Source organism: Papilio polytes, unplaced genomic scaffold (genome assembly GCF_000836215.1).
Source record: "Papilio polytes unplaced genomic scaffold, Ppol_1.0 DF824124.1, whole genome shotgun sequence".
Taxonomy (NCBI): Eukaryota; Metazoa; Arthropoda; class Insecta; order Lepidoptera; family Papilionidae; genus Papilio; species Papilio polytes.
In genome coordinates, this window is record NW_013525080.1 from 626,602 (window position 1) to 649,955 (window position 23,354).

Consider the following 23,354-nt stretch of genomic DNA (forward strand, 5'->3'; position numbering starts at 1 on the left):
GGGGGCGGGCCCGCTCCGCCCAGCAACGTGCGTAGCGGACGACGCACACTGGACGCCTCCAACGACCACGTACTCGGACACGTCCTACACATTAATTAATTACCATTAAATAGTAAAAAAGACATAGATATTTTTTAATTTCCAGAACCACTTAATGAATATCTAAAATATGTGTAAATTTACAACAGCATAGTAGCTGCAACATATTCTCCATTGTTAAAAAATCTACTTGCAATAAATTCTCTTAGTATTTTATTAAATAACTAGAAAAAAAAATGATAAAAAAGACATACAGACAAATTGAATACCTTGTTCTTTTGGGAAGTCGGTAAAAAGTAACAACAATTTAGCAAAAAAAAAAACTTTTCTTTTTCTCTAAGGACAAAAGTCTTATTGGCCAGTGTCCTTTTAGAATGCGAAAATAATTGTATACGTTATAAAAAAATGATTTTTACATACTTTTTATATTTATCCTCGTCATGTTCATCAATATTGAGAGTGAGGGTTGAGTTTAGTCCATCTGTGGCAAGCGCGAGTGGTAGAAAGTGGGCTTCGGTGGTTAGCACATAGTCTTCTAGATGTACTGGAAGATCTCGGTCTTCTCCGAACAGCATATAGAGGTATTTGAAGGTTTCTGCTAGCACAAAGGAGTCCATACGGTCTTCATGTGCACGTGTTCTTACATCATTAACTGCTGCATATCCACAAGGAACACGTGTATGTTGTTGAAGCGCTCGCAACACACTTTTACCAACATGCAGGTAGTGGTCATCACCAGTAGCACGATGCAAGAAGTATGTAGACTCTAAGAACTCCGGACGCAAAGGATGCTGACCCCAGTGTACCTAAACCAAAATGATTTTGTACATATATATAATATTTTTAACAACTTCTACAGTTAACTATAGTATTAAATACAAATATTTGTTCTTCCAGACATCTCTATAACTATGCCAAATTCTATCGAAATCCGTTCAGTAATTTAGGCTACAAACTTTAGCAAACATCCATCCATCGAAACGTTCGCATTTAGTAAGTGAAGATTTACAAAATATTGAGTTTTATAAGCATTCGATCTCAATAATGTATACAAAATTAGGAGATACAAATAGTTTTTGAAGCTTTAAAAATTTATACATATTGATGCAGCCGACTGTACTAATAACGCTTAGTCTGTTCCCTTGAGTGTGTTAATTTTAATCCTCTTCCCCTCCCCATAAACAAGGAAAAAAAAGTAGTTTTAGTGGAAATAACCCTTTCCTGTGTAATCCATCTGAAAATATGAAAACAGCGGTTTATATAACTCACCTGCAAATCCGATGTAAACGCTTCAGGTATAAAGGTGTGCCGCTGCATCACCTGGTATAGCATCTCATGAGTCTCTACTGCTGGACGCACATCCCCCAGCAGCACCTGCAGACCAGGCCAGAACGCCAGCAGCGCGTCCATAAAGTTCCTCGACTGCAGGTGAGGTCTAACAAAAACATAGTTGTTGCAGATGTTATAATACAATTTCTTCATATATTCTATATATAGGAATTTAATAATAAACGGCTTCTTAATCACCATTTTTTTTTTCAATACGCGATAGCGACTCAAAGAGGTTCTTTATTTTAATCTTCAATCTAACTAATATTATAAATGTGAAAGTTTAAATGGATGTTTGTTAGAGTTTGTAGCCTAAACAGCTGAACGGATCTCTATGAAATATGGTATAAATGTAGAGGATAGTCTGGAAGAACACATAGGCTAGTCACTTTTGTTGTTTTTTAATTCCACGCGGACGGAGTCGCGGTCGAAAGCTAGTTTTATATAAATGTGATTTAATCAACATGGAGTGAATTTGTTATTGACTATCTGCGATAACTTGTAATTAGACTTCAGTTTTTGTTTATTTTATTATGTTTTTGTAAGTTAACTGTAAGTTGTCCATAAATAAATAAAATAAAATAAAATATTGAATAAGCGCCAGAAAGTTAAAATAGTTTAATATTAGTATAAAACTTGATTAAAAATATTTAGTAATAGCTCAAAGATGATATTTTAAAAGTACAATACCTGTGCATATGCACGGCTAGCATGACAGGGGGTCGGCTGATATACTTCATGACCGCGTTGTAGTGTCGTGTGAACCGTGCGAGGTATTTCTCATCTCCCAGCAGTATGTAAGCCTTGAGGCAGTATTCATAGTAAGAGTCGATGCCGGCTCCGACACCTGAGTCCTTCCGCACCCAATCTCCAGAGTGAATATTTATCACCGTACCCATTAGATCGGATGTCCTTGAAACATAAAAACCATGTTAAAACCTATCTCTACTACTCTATAAAAGATTCTTGTAAAACACTGTGGAAACTCACGCTAATTCCGCGCGATAAATCAATTTTACGGACTTTGTTGATATTATTTTACCTAGTTGTAAAGCGAAAATTATTCACATCTTGCATATATTATAAATGGGAGCGTTTGGATGGATGGATGTTTGTTAGAGTTTGTAGCTTAAACGACTAAACAAATCTCGATTAAATTTGTCACAGATGTAGAACACGATCTGTAGAACTCAAAGGCTAATTTGTTTTTTTTTTTAATTTCCACGCTGGGTTAGTAAAAATTACTCTGACCAGGAATATAAAACTACTAGCTATTACGTCAAAATATGCAACTAATTTCTTTAAGCATATTAGAACGTCGTATAACAAAAAGGCGATTGAAGTGCCCTTCGGTATTTTTATATTATCGCTTAAATTATAATAAAAACATATATAACTAGCCTGTGTGTTCTTCCAGAATATCCTATATGTCTATGCCAAATTTCATCAAGATCCGTTCATCAGTTTAGGCTACAAACTCTAACAAACATCCATCCATCTAAACTTTCGCATTTATAATATTGAGACAATATATACACTTATGGAATTTAAAAAACATTTAACGATTTGTAGTGCTAAAGATATAATTATAGACGGAGTATACCTGTGCCTGATCATCCAGAGTCTATCCATAGCCCGGTGGGCCTTCTGTTCAAAGATGGGGTCACCAGTAAGACGGGACAGTGCAGCCATTTCCAGTATCATCGTTCCAGCGCACGCCGTGCACGTCTCCCGGGACTCCGACAGACCCCGGAGACCATGGCGGAGATTCACCTACAGTACAGACTTACTTATTATCTAGGGATTTATGTCAATTTTGAACTACCTCGTAATATATATCCCTGAATTAACTACTGTCTAGTAAAATTCTCGTTAAAATCGGACCGATAGAAAGACAAGAATTAAAAATTGCATTCTCTTAAATAGCTTAAATACATCATGTTCACGAATGACTTTCTTTCAATTATCATATCTGATCAGATCATTTTATTATATAGATAGTTAATTTTACAATCAATATAATCTCAGTGTGTAACTAACATTAAATACGCTTGTAGTTATTTCACATTCGAGAAACGACCAAGTTAACCGTTCGAGGTTTCGATAACACTCACAAAACAATCGTAATTGGTCTTGTTTTACTTTATTTATAAAAAAACAAACTGTGTAATTGGTTGCACACCGCATTCTGATAAATATATCAAAAATATATTTTCAAACAACTAAATAAACTACAAATAAAGATTTTTTACATTTATATTTCTTGAAATTATTATTTGAATAGACTCTAATTTATATAACAATACAGTTTACAACACAACAGTACCTCACAATTAGACTATTGGAGTTTTCGATTCGATCATACTGACCCGTCCGTGAGGTATCCCAGTGGAAGTGTTAAACGCTGGCAGCAGTCTCCGGCCCAGGTCCTCAGCCAACGCCAGCAATTGTCCGTCATACCATCGCAACGCGGGCACCTCATTCCGCAACGCCGTCGCTAGCACGTGAGCGGATAACAAGCCTCTAAGTAAACGAGAAAAAACAAAATAAAAAAGTCATCACAAAATATTTAGTCATATTGAGTCACATAAAGTCATAGTGAGTGAGATTTTAACTCGGTATTCCCATTTTTTTTAATTTCAATTCTAAGCCAGCCAGCCTAACTTGACATAAAATAAACTAAAATATTTCTGACCCGAGCATCCGTATGTTGGTCTCAAAGACGGAGACAATGATGTCATGGTCGAAGGTGACGTCGCGAAGCACGAGCCGCACCGCGCGGTCAAACTCGGAGAAATCGCCCATTACTACCAGCGTGTCCAAACTGTCCACCAACGTCAAGGAGAAACTAAAAAAAAACAAAACATAGACAATTTAGTAATTCAGTTAAATAACAATACTATATGTAGTAATTATTATTCATCTACAACAATACTTTCGCCCGCATGGAATTAAAAAAAAAAGAGAAGCCTATGTGCTCTTCCAGACTATCCTCTACGAGTATACCAAATTTCAATAAAATCTGTTCAGCCGTTTAGTCTATCAAACATCCATCCATCCATCTAAACTTTGACATTTAAAATATTATTGTAAGAAATAAGGAGCAAGATTGCCATCATCTATCCCTTTTGTCTTAAAACTGTCGGCACAGTACATACTACTATTACTTAAATCTCTATAAACCATCATCTGAGTTCACTGCCTTCTTAAACATATTGTCTTAAAAACATTTTCAACAAAAATAAACTACCAAATATCTACCTACCTATCCTAGTGAATTTTAAAAAGGCTGTGTTAGGATATGATTCACAAGTACTAAATCAGTAGCCTACCTAAACCATTAAGCTATTGGCATTTTCAAATTTATTTAAATATGCAATCATTATCTTTAGAAAGTTATATTATTACTGAAATTATAAAAACATACAATGTAATCATAATAGTAATTAACTTACTTTCCGAGTACATCGTCCATGTCACCTCGGCTGGGTGTGACTCCCCGCCATCGACCTTTGCAGCTGAGCGGCATCAGTTCATCAGCTGGGTATGCATTATCCATGTAGGCATCGTAAGCGTGGTAGAACATTTTTCTTGCCTCCTCCCTAACATAATACAATAAGTATCCTTAAAATACAAAAGGTACAAGTGTTCTGTACTGCCTACCCCTCTAGTGTACAGATGTAACAACTTTTTTAATAACAAATGAGCAAATAGCCTGAATCTGCCAAAATGGAAGCGACCGCTGCGTCATCATCTGCAATTGCAGATGCATTATCTACCCTTCATTGACGGAGGAGACAAACAAGGACTATCTTATTTCATGTGTACCATTAAAAAAACATGAATGTATGATCACTTTGTTCCGATTTAAAATCTAGTGATGGGTAAAAAAAAAAAAATGCTCCAATAGAATGATGTTGGATACTGATAAAAGATAACATGGATATAATTATTGATATATTACTATAATTAAAAAGATTGTATAACAGCTAGATATAATACATTTGGCAAACTTAACTTATCTTTGATCTGGATTATTCTTTGACAATTACTGTTGTTATGAAATTTAATCATGAACAAGTTGCGTTTTTAATTCATTTATAATGTTATTTCCTTTATACTTTAAGCAACTCATTTATGCTTAAAAATTAAGACATAATTAGTTAATGCAATTATTAAATATGTATGAATTCCTAGATAATTATGTTGCACCTATAAAACTGCTTATGCCGTTAGTTTTATATTCAAATAACAAACTAGCTTTCGCCCGCGACTCCGTCTGCATGGTATTAAAAAAAAACAAAACCAAGTAGCTATGTGCTACCAGACTATCCTCTACATGTAGGCCAAATTTCATTGAAATCCATCCAGCAGTTTAGGCTACAAACTCTAACAAACATCTATCCATCCATCTAAACTTTCACAGTTATAATATTAGTATGAAGTATGAAGTACGATTGTATTTTTAAGTTGTTCATCTCCTTATGAACTTTTATGACAATGGTTTGATGACTGCAGCTGTATATGATTGGAATAACTAAACTACACTTCCAAATTTTCTCTTGCAAGATAACTTCAGTCCAAAACAACCAACGAAAAATACTGCTTTCTTTACAACTGACAATTTTGCTATAAAACGTTTTTGGAATAGTGTAAATAGAAAAGTATTAGTAAGTAAAAAACAAGATTGATTCTGAGGAAACAATGGCACAATTGTAATACATAAATGTCATGTCCTACTTTAATTTGGTTCATGAATTGTGTAAATAGTTAATTTGATTCTTATTGATATAACATTCCTGACAATATACTTTATTATAAATACATACTGGATCTATGTATGGTAAAATAAAGACATGAAAGTGAATAAAATCCTTTATATAATTTGAAACATTACCTTAGTTGAATCCTCTCTGCTCTTGTCATCTGTGAGGTAACAGGTTCATCTTCAGTGCTAACACAAACGAAAGCTAATATAATAACTAACAAGATTGGACAATATGCCATAACTATCACAATATTTGCAAATGACTAGTACTCTTAAAAGTAATAATAATTAATGTCATAAGAGTAAAAACAAATATAACTATTAAAAATTCGTTTGGTTTAAAATGGCAAGATCACATTGCTAAATAAGTTGCAAAAGTTTTTTTTCACTGAACTAGTAAACTACACTTCAGTCCTTTAGGTATTCCTGGATTTCTTAGTTTCTTCAATGGATGTGATATGAAGAGATTATAGAGAATTTAAAAACAAGAACCATAGACAACTCCTTAGTGTCCACGACAACACGACATCGAGAAATTAAAAACCATCGAATTTGTCTATGGTCAATCTGAATTCTAGGCTGGAATCTATCGTTTTTCGAAATTCGATCCATTGTTCTGGAGATACGTGATAGTATCTGTAGGATAATGTGCTACGTCATGGGCGTCGTCAAGCGGGTGGAGGGGGGGTATATGATGGCAGCTGCGCCCATGTAGAGTAGCGATGAGGGGGGGGGGGCAAAGGGGGTATCTTGCCCCGGGCGTAGCTCTTGGGGGGCGATAATGGTCCGGGAAAAAAATAATTATAATTGAATTCTGGAAAATATATTTTAAATACAAATATAATAAATGATTCTTCAGAAATAAAACATAACACTACCAATTTAAACCACCGTATCTGTACCGTTCTTCGGTTCGATTCAAAGGAGGATTTTAGGGGGCGGTGAAGTTCTTTTACAGGAACAAAAACTAAATTCGTTGTTTGCACAGGCGCTGTTTTGTCGTTAACACTCAGGTTTGGCGGCTGTCAAGAAATACATAAACAAATACATTGAAATGCAATTGTTTGATTTAAACTAACCAAAGGGAATTAAATTAGCCGCGAAATAAGCAGAGATTGAGAAAGATATGGGAAAAGTGGTCAGTCGCCCACATCATATATTTTAGATGGAAAATCATAAAAAAAAGGTATTGTGCCCCGGGTGCGAGATAAATCTCGCTACGCCACTGCTGCGCCTCTCAGAAACCTAAACCTACCTAGGAATTTCCTAGCGAATTTCCTGGTAGGAAATCGGCTGGCGACACCCATGACACGTCATTGTACAATACAACCACATGAATGCATGGTGATGGCACGTGGAAGTAACAGGCATGTGAGAACGCTTACTTGCATGCCAGTTATTAGCAACTAGCACGGTACTTTATTTTATAGCAGGTACTTTCATGTATTTCGACTTAATTTTATTTATTTATAGGTTTATGGTCATCTTCTCAATCTCTCTCGTTCTCCTTTTGGGAAAAGAGCGATAACTATATGCGTTATCGGTCGTGTGGTGTTTCTGCAGTGGAAACATAAAACACAGGCTATGGAGGTCTGGTATTTGTGCCTATTTGATCTTCGCCATTCTGACGCTGACGGTTTCGGTTGGTATATAGTTTGTCTAAATAATTTAGATTAGTTTGACAATTCTTTTCAAATTTAGTAGGGTTGGGTTGTGTAAAATCAGTCATGAATCTTATCGATATTCGATTTTTATTCGAAATATAGTTCGAATTATAGTTATAACTTATGAATTAAAAAAAAAAAACACTGTTTTCTCAAATTAATAATGACCATAACAAATAATGAGAGTAAATAAATGTTTGTTACTACTACAACCGTACGTAATCGAATTGGATTTCACTATTATTTCTGTAATCGCTAAATTCTCTACACTATAATCATACTAGAATTGTCCTATAAATTAGCTAATAAGAAAATAATAATTTTAGTTGAGTTCGACAATTATTTAAACCGAATATCGATAGTTCAAAATTGTTCGCTATGCGCGTTTGTTTCGTCACTACGACACCTGTCTATTAAGTACGGCGTTGACCTTCATACAAATAGAATTTGATACTTCATATGTTTCATTTATTAAACTAATCTATCTTATTTAGACACTATAGCGGTGGTAATGAAGTAGTACCTCATCTCCATGCTTATAACTATTCTCTTGTCATTATGAGACGCGTTTATATCGAAACGATATAAAAGCTGTCGTTTTCAAGCAAATGCCTATCCATTTGTTATAGAGATCAGTGACAACATACATTTATAGTGACTATCGACTTCGGTAGAGCACACCACTGTTGCGGTCACGTGACTATCCCAACGCCGCCATATTGCGTTTGTGCGGTAGCGAGGGATCTTGTCGGAGGGTCCCCGATTTTTAAAATATTTATAAGTTTATAAAAGTAAGTTCTTGTTATTTACAGTGAGGTTTCATGTTTCAGTGCCTAGAGTTTATATAAATTGTCGAAAAGCTTTATTTTGAATTTGGGAGTGTGTATTCGTTGTTGTGTTGAATACCCGCTATCCATTGAAATAAGCTAGTTAGTAGTGAACGTGGAACGGGTAGCTGCCGAGGCTGTCGACAGCGCAACGCAGGCGGGACGGCCTCTTGTGTCTCAATCACATTATTATTTCAATATACAGTTATACCAAATAAATGTTACTGAATACAGACGAATTTAAATAAATTGGATTAAAAATACGCCGGTTCAGATTGTTTACTTTCACAAAAAAGCAAATCAACCTTTTTGAAAATATAGCTTTCAGTATAAGTGATCGGTGCGTATTTATGTGGTCTTTTTAATTCTCGTTGATAAACAATAATTTTGTACAATTTGTTTTTATTTCAAGTATCAGGTGCGAAAGTTTATCGCGTGTTTGTATTTTTGTTTTGATCTTTAAAATTACTTGACCGTTTAATTGAAATCGATAAAGGCCAGATTAGTTTTGTCATAAAAATGTAAACCTCAACACGTAGCTCTGCGAAGTCGTACCATGGAACCGCCATTTTGGTTGGTTGTGCCATGTCCAGGGGGGAAAGGCGGCGGCGGGAGGGGACGGCGTTAACTATAAAAAAATGTGACGTTAGTCGCTTCGTATGAAATATTGAATACCCACTGCATTAAAAACATAACCTAAATTAGTGATTTGTTTTGACAGGTGTCACATGGAATGTAGTTGGACAAAATGAATGGGGGAGTCAATGGCAGTATGGAGGAAGTTATGGAACTATCACATCCTACTTCCCCCAAGGGTAAGGAGCTCATTTGTGAAGATAATGAACAGGACAATTGCAGTGAGAAGGGCAGCAGCACCGAGTCACGCAATCATGTCAACACTGCTGATGAAAGCACTATGGAAGATACAATATCTTGCTCAATAGAGGATGACAGTGAAAGCAGTGATAAACTATGTGATGTTAGTATGCCAAATACAGAAGAAGGAGAAGATTCTCAAGAAAGTGAATGTCCTATTGAAAACCACTGTACCACTAGTGCTGAAGTAAGCCCGGCTGCCGCAGATACTGAATCCACTAGATCTGCTGATATAGAGAATGGTAAATATGAATATGAAAACAGTGAGACAGAGGAATTGCCACATTCAAATGACATAGAAGACAAGGTAAGTTAAACTATATGGCAAATTTTTAAGTAGAAAAGATTGAAGTCTCTGATAAAAAATTTCAGCTTTCAGAATTAATTTCCACTTGATTTTCAATAAAGAAATAGTTATATATGCAATAATAAGAAGTATTTCCATAAATACAAAATATTTTTTTATCTTTTTGAGATATTGGATTTTCATTATTTTTTGCATTGAAAATTGATGTACAAATTCAAATATTAATGTCCAAAATTATTGAAGTGTTTAATTAATAATACTGAAATAATTTTAATAATTGTAACTGTATATGTTTTTATCTGTTAACTTTTTAGGAAATAAGTAATGATGTGAAAACTGAAAAAGAGTCATTAGATGAAGATACAACAGTGTCAACAGAAGAGAAGTCTGAAGATGCAAGTTTAAGTTCAGATATACAAAATGACACTTGTGATGATGACTCCTCTAAGGAAAATGATACAAAGTTACAAGAAAATGATGTAGAAAATAACATGGTAGAAAGTAAAGAGAACATTAATAGTAAAAATGGCGAAACCCAAGATACCTTAACCTTTCAAGGGATAGATGGAATTGAAGATGCTGAAGTTATCATAGAAAATAATATTAAAATACCATCTCCTGAGAATAAAGTACAGTTACGTAGGAGCAGTAGGGCTATCAAAAGAAAGAGATATGATGATGATTTGGAAAATGGCAACGATCTCTCAGATGGAGCATCCTTAGAAGACAATTTGAGACGCAAGACTCGACCAATCGTAATTAGTGACCCTAAATCATTGGTACAAATGGCTGCAAAACAAATGAGAAATGTATCAAGTCATCAAAAGAAAGAAACAACGGTTGTTATCTTGGATACAAATACTATTACAAAACCAATACCTATTAAAAACGCAAGTAATCTCTTAAGTGCACATAGTTACATGAATTATGTAGGACGGGGTACATCTATCACCCCTGTCAGTGCTAAAAGTGCTGCATCTCTACAGAGCAGTTCTTCAAGCAGCGCACAACCTATAATATTGCCTTCACTTACAGATGATATGTTTGTTGTTGAGGCGCCATCCTTCATTGTACCTTATGTCTATGAAAAACCATCAATAAAGCCTTTTAGAGAGTTTGTTGATTTGATGGGGATTGAATTAGAGCAAGAGAAATCCAAGGAAGAGAAAGATAAGGAGGAAGATAAAGAAGAAGATAAAGTAGAAAATGAAGAAACAAAAGATGTGAAGGTGGAGGATGTGGAGAAGAAAACTGAAGAGGAAGATATAGCTGAAGAAGAGAAAGATGCTGAAAAAGAAGAATTGAAAGAAGAGGATATTGAGAAAGAAGACAAAGAAGAGAAAAAGAAAATCAAAGAAGAAAAGAAAGGTAAGAAAATATTCACTAGATGTCATAAAGAGTTGCTTAACATACATGATACAACATCTATCCATATAAAACAATTATGTTCTATAGTTATTTGTAAAATTAGCAACATTAGTTTATAATTTTATTTGTTATAGCAGAAAAAAGAAAGAGGGGAAATGATGATGATGATGATGCATCTTGGGATGGTGAAAGCTCCACAGAGTCTGATGATGAAGCAGGCAGTGATGATGACGAAAAAACAGTAGTGATCAAAGACAAGGCAGATTTAAATGATGAACTTAAAGACGTCACCAGGTTACCTGTAGACAAGGTTGTTTGTGGAAAATCTGATAATTATTTTGACTGTTCTCTTGGTAAGTTCTTTATGGATATCGGTCTTAATCTGGTCCAAGAATTTGTACAAAACGATTTACTGAAGCAGCAAAATAGAAAGCTGGCTAGAGAGAAAAGAGCAGGACATAGTACAAGGGCCACGGAATCTTCTATCGCGTCTTTAACGAAAAACTTAGAGATAAGCCAAGAAAAGAACAGTCCTTATAGATATAAACAAAATAAATGTGAATTTTGTAGTTTTAAATCGGAATCAATGTTAATTATGTTGCACCATCTGGAGACACCGCATATGAAAAACAGTGTCTATAAGTGTAACTATTGTTCATTTGAGATACGAAGTCCACATGACATATTGTATCATATGGAGGCTGAGCACAATGTGCGCGGCAAGCTGGAGAGAGCGCCCGCATACCACCAGTGCGCCAACTGTCCCTTCGAGGACAATGGCAAGGGAAAACTGGCAAGACATCTCCTACCCTGCTCGAGGAAGTTCAAACCGGAAACCAATTTAGCACCACCTATTGAATGGGAGCCTCCAGCTAAAATACCAAAGGTAATTGTTTTATGTAGTGTTTCTTTAAATTTCATACTTTTTGGTCTGAATGAATACTTTGTCTGAATACTTTTGTTATGGATAGATGTTTCTTATTATATATGTCTAAAACAGATTTATGGATCTTGATGAAACTTAGCCAAGTTAGAACATAGTCTAGAGAAACCAGGCTAGTTACTAACTTTTTAATTTTTCAATTCCAAGCAGTCGTCGCGGGAAAAACTAGTAGGATAGTAATATAAATATTCTGGTTACAAACAGATAACGCGATCGCGCAACAATATGATGGGTACATACCAGACGGCGTTCAACCGCGGCGGTATGGGCATGCGCACGCCTATGCCTGGAGGGTTGACGTCAGTGGGCGGGGCAGGGGCGTACAGGCCGCGCGGCCGCAGCCCCCTGCTGCCCGCCGCCCGCGCCTCCCTCCCCACTCCCCTGCTCCGTGGCGGCGCCATCATACGACAAGGCACACCTTCACTCATACCTACGAACTTTGCTGTGGTGAGTTTTATATTATCAGTAACTATATCTACCATCAGTCATCCATTATTTTTGTTTAATCGTGTATTTTTAAAATTCCCATTTTATTACATTCCCCTACTTCAATATTCCCTCCCTTTGATGGATGATCCTTTAGGTAAATGAAGATATCAAGATGAAAAGATGTTTTGCATATAGGTGCTACAATAGTCAACTACTAACAGTATAGAAGAGTGTGCGCCTTTCTACGTGTGAAAGTTTTTATTATGCCAGACCTAATTTACCCAAACTGGTGAATAGCAGCAGTACTTTGTACGAGTTGTTTGCTATTCACCTCATTGGGCAATGCAGTCGGCAAACAATCATCCTGTGACAAGAGGACTTCACTGCCATGCTGATGTACCAAACTGTAGCCATACGAGATGCGTTTTATGTACTTAAACCTGTATATACATGCTTATTATTTATATATTACATTATTTACATAACTGGGTTTCCACTTTCAAAATAACTTTACAGAAATATAGAAAATGCAATGATGTCTGTTTCTGTACAAATGTTTAGGTTGAATTTCAAATAGTTTGCAATTAACTTTAAATGCTGATTCAAAAATGATTTTTTCATAAATATGAACATTATATTTAATATAAAATTTGTTGTAATGAATTGCAACATTTGCAAACCAAGCTAAAAAGAAACTTTTATAACAAAACAAAATTTGATATGAATAACATTCAACATTTTCTTTTAATAAAGTTATATTGAACTAGCTTTTGCCCGTGCACCATCCGCTTGGAATTAAAGAAAAAAAAACAAATTGAGTAGCCTAAGTGTTCCTCTAGACTATCCTCTACATCTATACCAAATTTCGTCGAAATTCGTGCAGTCGTTTAGACTACAAACTCTAACAAACATCCATCTAAACTTTCGCATTTATAATATTAGTAGATTGTACATCAACATTCTGTAACATTTGCAATTGACTATATTTTTTTGTATATCTAAATAAATGCATTTAATAATAACAAATGTATAATTACATAACTTTAGAAATAAGGTTTTCATACAGTTATTCTTTAAAATTTCAATATCATGTATATAATGGCAATACAATTCAACAATACAAGAAAATATGTATAATGTTCTAGCATAAAATAATTGGAATATATTGTTATATATTGTTTCTTAAGAAAAATATTGCAAACTATGTTATTTATGGCATTTCTTATGTTTGTAAAATAATAATAGGAAAATGTGGTAATACTAGCTTTCGCCGGCGAATCCGTCCGGATGGAATTAAAAGAAAAAAACTGAGTAGCTTATATGTTCTTCCAGACTGTCCCCTATGTCTATGCCAAATTTCATCAAAATTCGTTCAGGTGTTTAGGCTACAAACTCTAACAAACATACATTCATCTAAACTTTTGTATTTTTAATATTAGTATGATGAATTTTGTAACATACTGTATACTGTTGTAAAATTATACATTGAAGTAGGTTGCAATTTGATATTGTTTTGTTCTGTTAAAATGTTATATTCACATATTCACTTTTAATTTTGTATGTCATCATTTATTTAATATTGTGTTTGTCCAAGTTAATTACATTTTATATAACAATTGAATCCAATAATCGCTTTAAAACCTTTATTGCTTATTTTAAGTAAGATTTATCAATTTGTTTGAAATTAAACGACCAAAAGCTAACTATAGCAATTGAAAAACTTAACCCATTTTTGTTAAAAATCTCTGAATCAAGTGATAATTGGTTCTCAGCGTTAAGTCTCCAATTAGCATTGTCTTAATGTTACTTAACATACTTTCAGAATAACAAGGGTGGAAAAAGCATGCAGCATCCGTCGATCTCAATAACACCATTGCCACGGCAGCCGCTGCCAGTTCAGCCCCAGCCGGCGCACCAGAACAAGGGCACCTTCGTCATCTGCGAAATCTGTGATGGTTATATTAAAGACCTGGAACAGCTCCGGAATCACATGCAGTGGATACACAAGGTCAAGATTCATCCCAAGATGATATATAACAGGCCACCCCTGAACTGCCAGAAGTGTCAGTGTAGGTGAGTGTGATATCGTTTTACGGTTTATTTATTTATCTAAGACTAGCTGTTGCTCACGACTTCCCCCGCGTGTAATTAAAAAGCAAACAAAATTGTAGCCTATGTTACTCACAGATAAATTATCTTTCTAACGGTGAGGGAATTTTTATTATCAGCCTAGTAGTTTTTGAGTTATTTAAATACAAACAAAATGCAAATCTTCCCTCTTTGTAATATTAATGTAGATTGATTAATCACGCAAAATAAGTATCAAATTAAATTTGTATAAATATCATAGTTAATAGAAACACATATGATATAAACACTTACATAGTCTCATAGCGCACTAAAGAAAAAGAGTTTTTTTCTTCAAAGGTTACAATTTGGTCCTCTATCCATTCTCTATCTATAAGAGTAAAAATAAGAATAGATCTAAATCTGATTTCATACAACCCATCCCTATTATATTTTCAAATGAAACCTCAAATCAATACTTTTTCAGAGAGTGTGCACATCTGAAACTAAACTATCGCACAAATGTTTAGTCTCGCTTTGATTTGACCGCGAAACAATCGACAATCGCATACATTGTGCGATAATTTAGTCAAAGAAGTGCGCTTGCCCTTAGACAAACTAAAAAAAGATATGTACAAATTTTGCTTACTCAGTTTTAATTGACAGTTAATATAATGAAATTTGTAATTATTTCAGATTCTTTACAGACCAAGGACTTGAGAGACATCTTCTGGGGTCACATGGTCTTGTTACCAGCTCTATGCAGGAGGCCGCCAATAAGGGGAAAGATGCTGGTAGATGTCCAGTATGTGGACGGGTGAGTTATATATTTAGTAAAGAAATTTATTCTAAAACATGTCAATTCTCTGTTTCCCTTTAATAATACGATTGTAACTGATATTTCTTTTAATTTAAATTTTAAACTAAAATATATTGCTTTATTATACAACTAGTTTATGCCCGCGATTCTGTCCGCGTGGAATTAAATAATACAATAGTGAGTAGCCTATATGTCCTTTCAGACTATCCTCTACGTCTATGCCAAATATCATCGTGATTCGTTTAGCCGTTTATTTTATTTATTTAAAAGCCATTTAGCACATTTGCTGATCATCCATGATCATAGAAAATAAATGGCACTAAATACACAATGAGGTTTTATACATTATAACAGTAAAGGTACAAACATCCAAAAAATATAATGTTTAAGCTACAAACTTGAACATCCATCCATCTAAACTTTCGCATTTATAAATATTACTAGCTGTTCGCTGCGTTCATGCGCGACATGACATGATAAACCTTGACAACTTTGATTCCTTGATGTTGGCAGCAACTTAAGGTCTCTTTCCCACATTAGGGTTTTTGTCTAAAATATTTACGCCTAAGTTTATCGGCGTGAAAATATATAGCCTAAAGCGTGACGTAAGTGTAGGGCTTTTTATTAAAAAAAGAGTTATTCGAAAATATGGTGTAATTCCTGACATTTTAGGCAACAAAGAAGTGTGTGTTTACGCTTTATTATAATAGTAGAGATTATACATCTTGCTAAGATATTTCAATGTTAAATATAAAACTACATTTATAAATTTTGTAATGTTTCAGGTATACCAATGGAAGTTGCTCAATCATGTTGCCCGGGATCACAATTTGACATTGAAACCGGCACATTTGTCATACAAGTGTACAGTTTGTACCGCTACCTTTGGCATGTACAAGCAGTTTGAGAGTCACGTGTACTCGGCGCACAGTGTTGTCGCGAAGCGTGTTATGGATAGAAGCAAAATGGCACCAACAAAGCCCACCAATGAATCATTACTGAAACCACTCAAAATCAACGATGAAATAACTATAATACCACAATCTGCGAAAGCCGCCGCAGCTAAACAGAAATAAAGGTAATAAAAGAAATCTATTGGTTAAATGCTTGCGACCTGTTACTACTAACTTTTGCTTGCCACTTTAATGCGAAATTAAATAAATATATCACAATAAATATAGCCTAAGTCAGTCATACTGTTGCTAATAAATGGTAAGAGATTTTTTTCAATATCCCCAGTAGTTTTCGAGTTAATTCATTATATAAATAAATAAAAAAAACCCTCTTTATTATATTACAATTATAAAGTTTCTTCAAAATAATGATTAGTAATATAAATTTAAGACATAAAAACTAAAGTACATTTAATTTAATATGATGCGTTAATTTCTGTGCGAAGGCTATTTATATAACAACTAACTTTTGCCCGCGACTTTCTCGCAGGAATTAAAAAATCTTAGTAAGTAAGCCTCTGAGAGTATGTTCCACAAGTATACCAAATTACATCGATATCTGTAAAGCAGTTGGAGATACATAGTAACAAATCATATTTATGTTATTAGTATGATTAAAAGTTTTATTGTTATTTGTAATTTAGTGGTACATACTAGCGGTCGCCGATTGCTCGAAATTTGCCTAGAATAGGCAATATGTATATGACGCCAAATTTTTTATAAAGTATTTTTTGTTACTAAAAAATACAACGAGTAAAGATTTTTTGAATGCAATGTGATTTAGTGGCGAAATTTAATAATTAAAAAGTGATTTTTTTATAAATACCCTCGCTAAGTTCTAAAACGCAACGCTATTGGTCGAAGCAATTGACTTATCTATTATGACGTCGCTGTGTTGTCAATACACAGTTCATTTACGTTTATATTGAAATTCACTCTTGAAGTATTTTACTGTAAACACGAAATTAAAACTAACTTTAAATAAAAAAAAATAATGAAAAGAATCATTAATTACCACTTATTTGTACCTTGAATAATAAAAATGCATCGATTTTTGACTTTTGATAACTCTGAGAACCAATGGGATACTTGGTTGTTTTTTACGTCGAAGTGACATCTGAGCGAATGTGAAGAATGAAATATGACGATTGACGTCATGTGTCTCATGCCAACTTCGGCCGCGTTTTAGTCGCACGAAAATGATCGAAATTTTATTTTATTATTTCTAGCTCTTCTTAAAAAATTGACTTGAAAATATTCAACCATTGAGATTGAATATTTTCAAGTCAATTTTTTTCTGGTTATTTTATAACAAGTAGAATCGTTAATAAAATACATGCATATTCCCTATTGTCTTAAGGGTTATTTTAAATAGAAAATAACTTTTTTCTTTTTTCCATATTAACATGCATTGGCGCAATTTCCTTAGAAATATTAAAATCTTCGCCAAATTACAGAAGGATATTGTACAGCGAATCTAATTTTGACATGTGATAATTCGACTAGTTTCTCATCCCAATAGTGGTTAGATTTTAGACCAAATATTAGTTAATTTGGACAATTGTTATTATTATTAAAAACTATTAAAAGGGGAACTTTGCTTAGTTTTCAAAAAAGGCATTGCCCTTTTTTGTTGGCTCTTTTAACCGCTGGCGAGTTATTTTTGTAAACTGCAAATATATATTTATACCACAGTCTAGACGTTAAATAAACTGTTGCACTGATAAGTACATATTTGTCTGTTCAACATTTGCAAAGCTTTTTCTTTTGCATTATATTATTACCTGCTAAGATTTTTTATGACTATAAATGATTTGAACGAAATGGTGGTGAATGTTCGAATTAAATAAAGATTTTAGGACTTACCATATCCTAGGTCTTTAAAGTCTTTTTGTATTAATAGTTTTGCATACGGTTTATGTCAATTTGAGTATTTTTCCAGATTCGAGGAAAGCGCGTGGCTGCCTGCGGCGTACGGTAGAGTACATTCCCAAATTAGAATTATAATTTAAATCAATTGAAATATATTATAAAGCAAGCGTTACAAAGAAAATGTTTTCCAAAATACAAAATGCTTAATATTTAAATGCATAAAATGATGTTTACACATTTTTTATTGACACGATATTTTTACATTTGTACACCGATATTTGTATTGTAAATCACTTTCAAAGTTATTAATTTTTAATAGTACGTTAAATACAAGACTGGTGCAGCAGCGCCAGTGGAAATAGGGACACTTCATAAAAGCACGACTAACGGGTTAGTGGAAAATGACTTAAGTACTAGTTATATATGGACTTTACAAATAATTACCTATAGTATATACTATATAATGTGTTACTGTTTTAAACGTAATATATGTAGTTAATTACCATCTCGCGTAACTGTAATCAGTGCTATACACAAAAAAGACAAAATTAAATTATGAAACCTCACTAGCGCCCTCTGTCGATGTCAAAAATGTCACAATGCTTGTAAAGTTGCTGCTTTTTAGCAGTTTTCTATACTGTTTTACATTTTTTCTGAAATCTGCGTTAGTGTCGACTTTTACCAGCATTGAGTGTTTTACCGACATGTTGCGTCACGAGTTACAAGTTTACATTGAGGAAACCATTAAAATATACCATTTTGTGAAAGTATTACGGGCATAAAGCACCGTCATGATAGGAGTTACTGACCCTTTTGTACCTAAATTACCTTCAAGTATTAGATGGACTTAACAAACCTTACCCTTTTGGCTGAATATTTTAATTAAAAAGTAAACGAAGGCTTTTATTGCTGTAATGCTTTGAGAAATATAACATGTACCTGCAATATAACTAAATATATCTGCTAATAGTATAATATTTTTAAAGCTTTTTGCATACAATAGATAAAAATGCACGTTTTATAAATGTTAGATGTGGAAATTAATATCCTAATTAGTAATTCGTTAAGAAAAAAGCACTGATCAATATAAATGGATAGGTCATCACTTGGATGTTACATACATCGTTCGGATTACAACGGGCCTGTTGATGTTATTTTGTCTATTTGATATTTCGCCACCGCGAAAATGAAATAAGCACATAATACCATGCTTTAAAGCCTGTCTATTTATAGAGGTCAGTGGTAATAAATCAACAGTATTCCTGCATTCATTTAAGCTTGGAATATTAACTTTGTTGAAGTTCTGGTTGTAATAATGTAATAGTTATCTTATTTTTGTCATTAAAGTTGTAGTATATTTAGGGCCTGTCCCACAATTCTTGTAAATTGTCAGATAACAATCCATCAAAAATATGTGATGAAAATGTCGGATTTTGGTACTCTGAAAGTGTCGTCACTTTTAAGCTATCTGACCCTCAGCTAGTAGTGGGACAGACCCTTAATGTTATGGTAACCATAGAATAATAGAAGATTGATATTTGAAACGTAATACTTCACTGCCGTAAAGTCTTATGAGTAATTTTATACAAACGATTTAATAGAACTGCCGTTACAATGTAGTATATAACGATATCTCAATATAGCAATATTAAGTATTGGAATTGAATATTCAGAGTGATTTCGTCTGAAACTTCCATTATAAATCACTTACACTGAATATTACCTGTACCTTAATATAAAAAAACATTTTATTTAGTTTGTCTTAAGTATAACACATTTTGAATTACCCATTTATATCTATAAATAGTTTATGAACACTACTATATATTACTTCTCTCTGACTTTATAGCTGTCTAGTATTTATGTTTATATCTGTTAGCGACGCTTAACAACGAAATATGTCTCCACTAACCTTTATTAAAGTACCCTAGGCTAGTCCGGTGAATAAGCTGCCTTTAACAGTGTAGAAACGGTCTTTTAGATCCTAACTGAAAACAGAAATACGCATAAATATTGATGTTATTTAAGTAGAAATGAATATTTAATGAATGAAATGGTTACCTGTAGTTTTTAGGTGTTTACACTGATATGCAATAGTAATTTTGTAAAGTCAAATTATTAAATATGTCATGGCAAAATTAAGATGTCATGAATACGGATTGTAATAACTTATATTGACGGAAGATGCCCGGTTTATACATATGTACTGCCTTTAAAAGACTTCACTTTTAAAGACTGAAATAGTGCCTAAATGCAATCCTCAATCCATATTTGATCATATACAACCTTAAATAAAAACTAAACATTGTTAATAATTCCAAAAATACATCAACACAACAAAACATGTTATTTCAATCGATAATCACAAATGTATGTAATAAATTCTAAAATGCATGCCATTTGCCAGACAAGTACAGTAAAACCTCGATAACTCCAACCCCGGAAATTTAAAAACCTCTAACTTCAAAACATAATATCTTCCCTTCCCATCAGAGCCCAAAACCTCGACAACATAGACCCTTCATAACTTAAAATATTTTGTGTTTCCCGTGGACTTTAAACTATCGAAGTTCTACTGTAGTTACAATCTTTTTTTGTTTACATGTATTGTAAAACTGAAAACGCTTTGTGACATCACAAGCACGTAACACAAACACAACTTATCTAGGCGTAGTATAATTTTTTTTGTAATGTAAACATTAGTATTGTGGATGTATTAGTTTGTGATTACTCCTCAAGTATGAGACACCGCACTTGGGCGATTCGATAGTAAAATGACTTCGTGTGTCGACTATTACTTAAATTCTTAATAAAGGGCAAACAGTTGTTTTGTGGTGACCTGCGCTGTTATGGTTTGTGACGACTATGGTAAATTTGATAGCGATCTCCTAACCTTCACATGTGCTTGGTGGAGCGCTGTCTTTAAAATACAACTTCTGATAATGACATATGTATAAGTAAAGTAACTTATTGATGAATTACTTATTCGCCACTTTGGAAGTTCCAGAGATGGAAAAACTTTTAGGTAAATGTTAATCATGCCTAAAATAAGGCAAAATACTTTAGACCTACGCTATCTTCATGTTACCGTAGGTTACGTTAGGTAATGGCTGCATTTATTTGCAGGGAAATAAATTGGATAATTTCTTTTAGCTCTGTTTAGGTAATTGTTATTTATTATTAGGTAATCATACGACGCGATATTTGTACATATGTAGACCGAATTTAACATCTATCTCCGTAACTTGGTTACCGCGCGACTTGATAGACTTGACAATCTTTTATCAAAGATAATGTAACGGAACTTATGTGTTTCCTGTCTACCTCAGACAACTGTCGCAGTGATGTGGCAATTAATTGAAGGACTTAAAATTTGCGGGTGATACGAGCATAGAGGTCGCAAGAAGAGGACTTTTACACCTGTAATCTTCTACTTTTGTCTGTAATTACATCACATATGAAACAATTTCTTGTTGAAATTGTAGTCGTTCATTTAAAAGCTTTTTCCTACAACTTCTAAAGGCAAATAATATCTTTAAAAATGTCCTCTTTTTAGTAACCCTCTAATGCATTCAATACCGTAGTAAATTTTAAAAAATGTTATACAATTTTGAAAGATATTCATATAAATTGTTATGTGCTCAGAGTTAATATAATTAGTATGTAAAACTTACATTTATAGTAGACGTAGTATGAATCAGGATGTGTGTACGTATGGTTGTGTATCCTTTTCTTTAAACGCCTGAACAATGATTTTTATCATTTGCCGTAGTTCAAAATTATTTTGTACTTTAATTTTGTTTAGTATTTCCATTGTGGATTTCTTTTCAGCAATTTAGGTCATCTAAAAAGTTTTTCATACATCCAATAATAAAATACAATAGGTAATAAAAATAACTGAACCTTAAGTAAATATTTTATTCAAGTCATGTGTTTCGTATTAGAACTAATTTTCTTTGTGAAAAAATTGAAAATCATCATTTCAGAACTGATCTTATTTATGTTATGTTTAAAATTCCTCGTCCATTATATTACTTTGTAATATCGTTTAGGTAAATTTTATGTAATATTATATTTGTAGAAATTGATAGCCGTAACACTAGCTGTCGTTTCCTTCTTTTTTCAAAGAGAAGATAGCGATAAGTTCGTGTTAGGAGTTAGCGGTTGTAATGATTGTTTGATTGGAATGAATGTAAACACCTAACTGTATTTCGTATTGTATATTAGTTATATTGTAGTTGATTTTTAATACAAAATAGATTAACAGTCGTATTGATATAAATACTTTGAAAGTAAGCCCATTTTCAATGCGTCTCGCTCGAAAAATATTTATCAATGAATTAAGATATAAATAATTTATCTCGGTCTAGTCCGATGGGTATGTGTGTACCCTTGAATAATAAACGGTGAATTGATTGTCTGTAGACTCGACGAGTGTTCAGCAGAAAGCCGGTGATGTATAAACGACGGTTTCCACTGACACACTGTTACGAAACGTGTATAGTCGTCTCACTCGTTCTCCTTGAATTGCGATATAAAGTTCTTGTACAATGTAGTGGAAACGTATCTTAAAGACGTTTAGAATTGTGTAAAGCCCGCCACACACGCTCAGTTTTTTCAGATACATCTTACGTGTGTAGGCAATACTACCTAAACAGTATTTTGATAGATTTAACTGAATAAGGCTGTTCAGATAAAACTGAGCGTGTGCAGCGAGTTTTATACAACAACGATTACAGTCAATACTCTGGTGTGGAAATCAGTTTTATATGCGTATATTTCCAGTCCTTTATCAGGTATAATTAGTATTGAAACATTCAAATTTTATGCCGGCTCCTGGTTTGCTTTAAGCGCATTAGTTCGTAGTTGGGTGTTAGAGCTCACTGCGACTTGTACTTAATTCCGAGCCATTATAAAGTTTGGATGTCACTATACTTAATAGATTAAAAAGGTTCGAGACGCGAACATCGCAATATTTAATATTTCAAGACAATTTGTAATACTCATGGAATGATATCTTATTTATATTGTAATAGTTGAAATGTCTAGATCATTCCATTAGTAAAACTATTTTTATGACGTCAACATTGGC

The 23,354-nt window shown here is 33.7% G+C and overlaps 2 protein-coding genes across 5 annotated transcripts in view; one reads left to right on the forward strand and one right to left on the reverse strand.

The window, feature by feature from the left end:
- LOC106099384 (ER degradation-enhancing alpha-mannosidase-like protein 3) overlaps positions 1 to 6,635 on the reverse strand; it is a 10,206-nt gene extending 3,571 nt beyond the window's left edge. The window contains exons 1-9 of the mRNA XM_013277920.1: positions 6,266 to 6,635; positions 4,824 to 4,970; positions 4,064 to 4,216; positions 3,738 to 3,891; positions 2,972 to 3,141; positions 2,059 to 2,280; positions 1,309 to 1,474; positions 460 to 845; positions 7 to 84 (exon numbers count right to left, since the gene is read on the reverse strand). Coding sequence (XP_013133374.1) covers positions 7 to 84; positions 460 to 845; positions 1,309 to 1,474; positions 2,059 to 2,280; positions 2,972 to 3,141; positions 3,738 to 3,891; positions 4,064 to 4,216; positions 4,824 to 4,970; positions 6,266 to 6,375 — 1,586 coding nt within the window. The 5' untranslated portion in view covers positions 6,376 to 6,635. The remainder of the gene's footprint in view (positions 1 to 6; positions 85 to 459; positions 846 to 1,308; positions 1,475 to 2,058; positions 2,281 to 2,971; positions 3,142 to 3,737; positions 3,892 to 4,063; positions 4,217 to 4,823; positions 4,971 to 6,265) is intronic.
- Positions 6,636 to 8,501: 1,866 nt separating this feature from the next.
- On the forward strand, positions 8,502 to 18,460 carry LOC106099402. Of its 4 annotated transcripts, none has more exons than XM_013277949.1 (9): positions 8,502 to 8,591; positions 9,349 to 9,810; positions 10,125 to 11,178; positions 11,313 to 12,064; positions 12,326 to 12,568; positions 14,373 to 14,623; positions 15,314 to 15,434; positions 16,223 to 16,515; positions 18,333 to 18,460. In XM_013277949.1, exons 2-8 carry the CDS (start codon positions 9,376 to 9,378, stop codon positions 16,511 to 16,513), a joined length of 3,147 nt encoding a protein of 1,048 aa, XP_013133403.1. In that variant the 5' UTR covers positions 8,502 to 8,591; positions 9,349 to 9,375; the 3' UTR covers positions 16,514 to 16,515; positions 18,333 to 18,460. The 4 variants fall into 4 exon arrangements, with proteins under 4 accessions (XP_013133403.1, XP_013133406.1, XP_013133404.1 ...); XM_013277952.1 differs by having other exon boundaries at positions 11,316 to 12,064; XM_013277950.1 differs by lacking the exon at positions 8,502 to 8,591 and adding an exon at positions 8,635 to 8,967.
- The last annotated feature ends 4,894 nt before the right edge of the window (positions 18,461 to 23,354 follow it).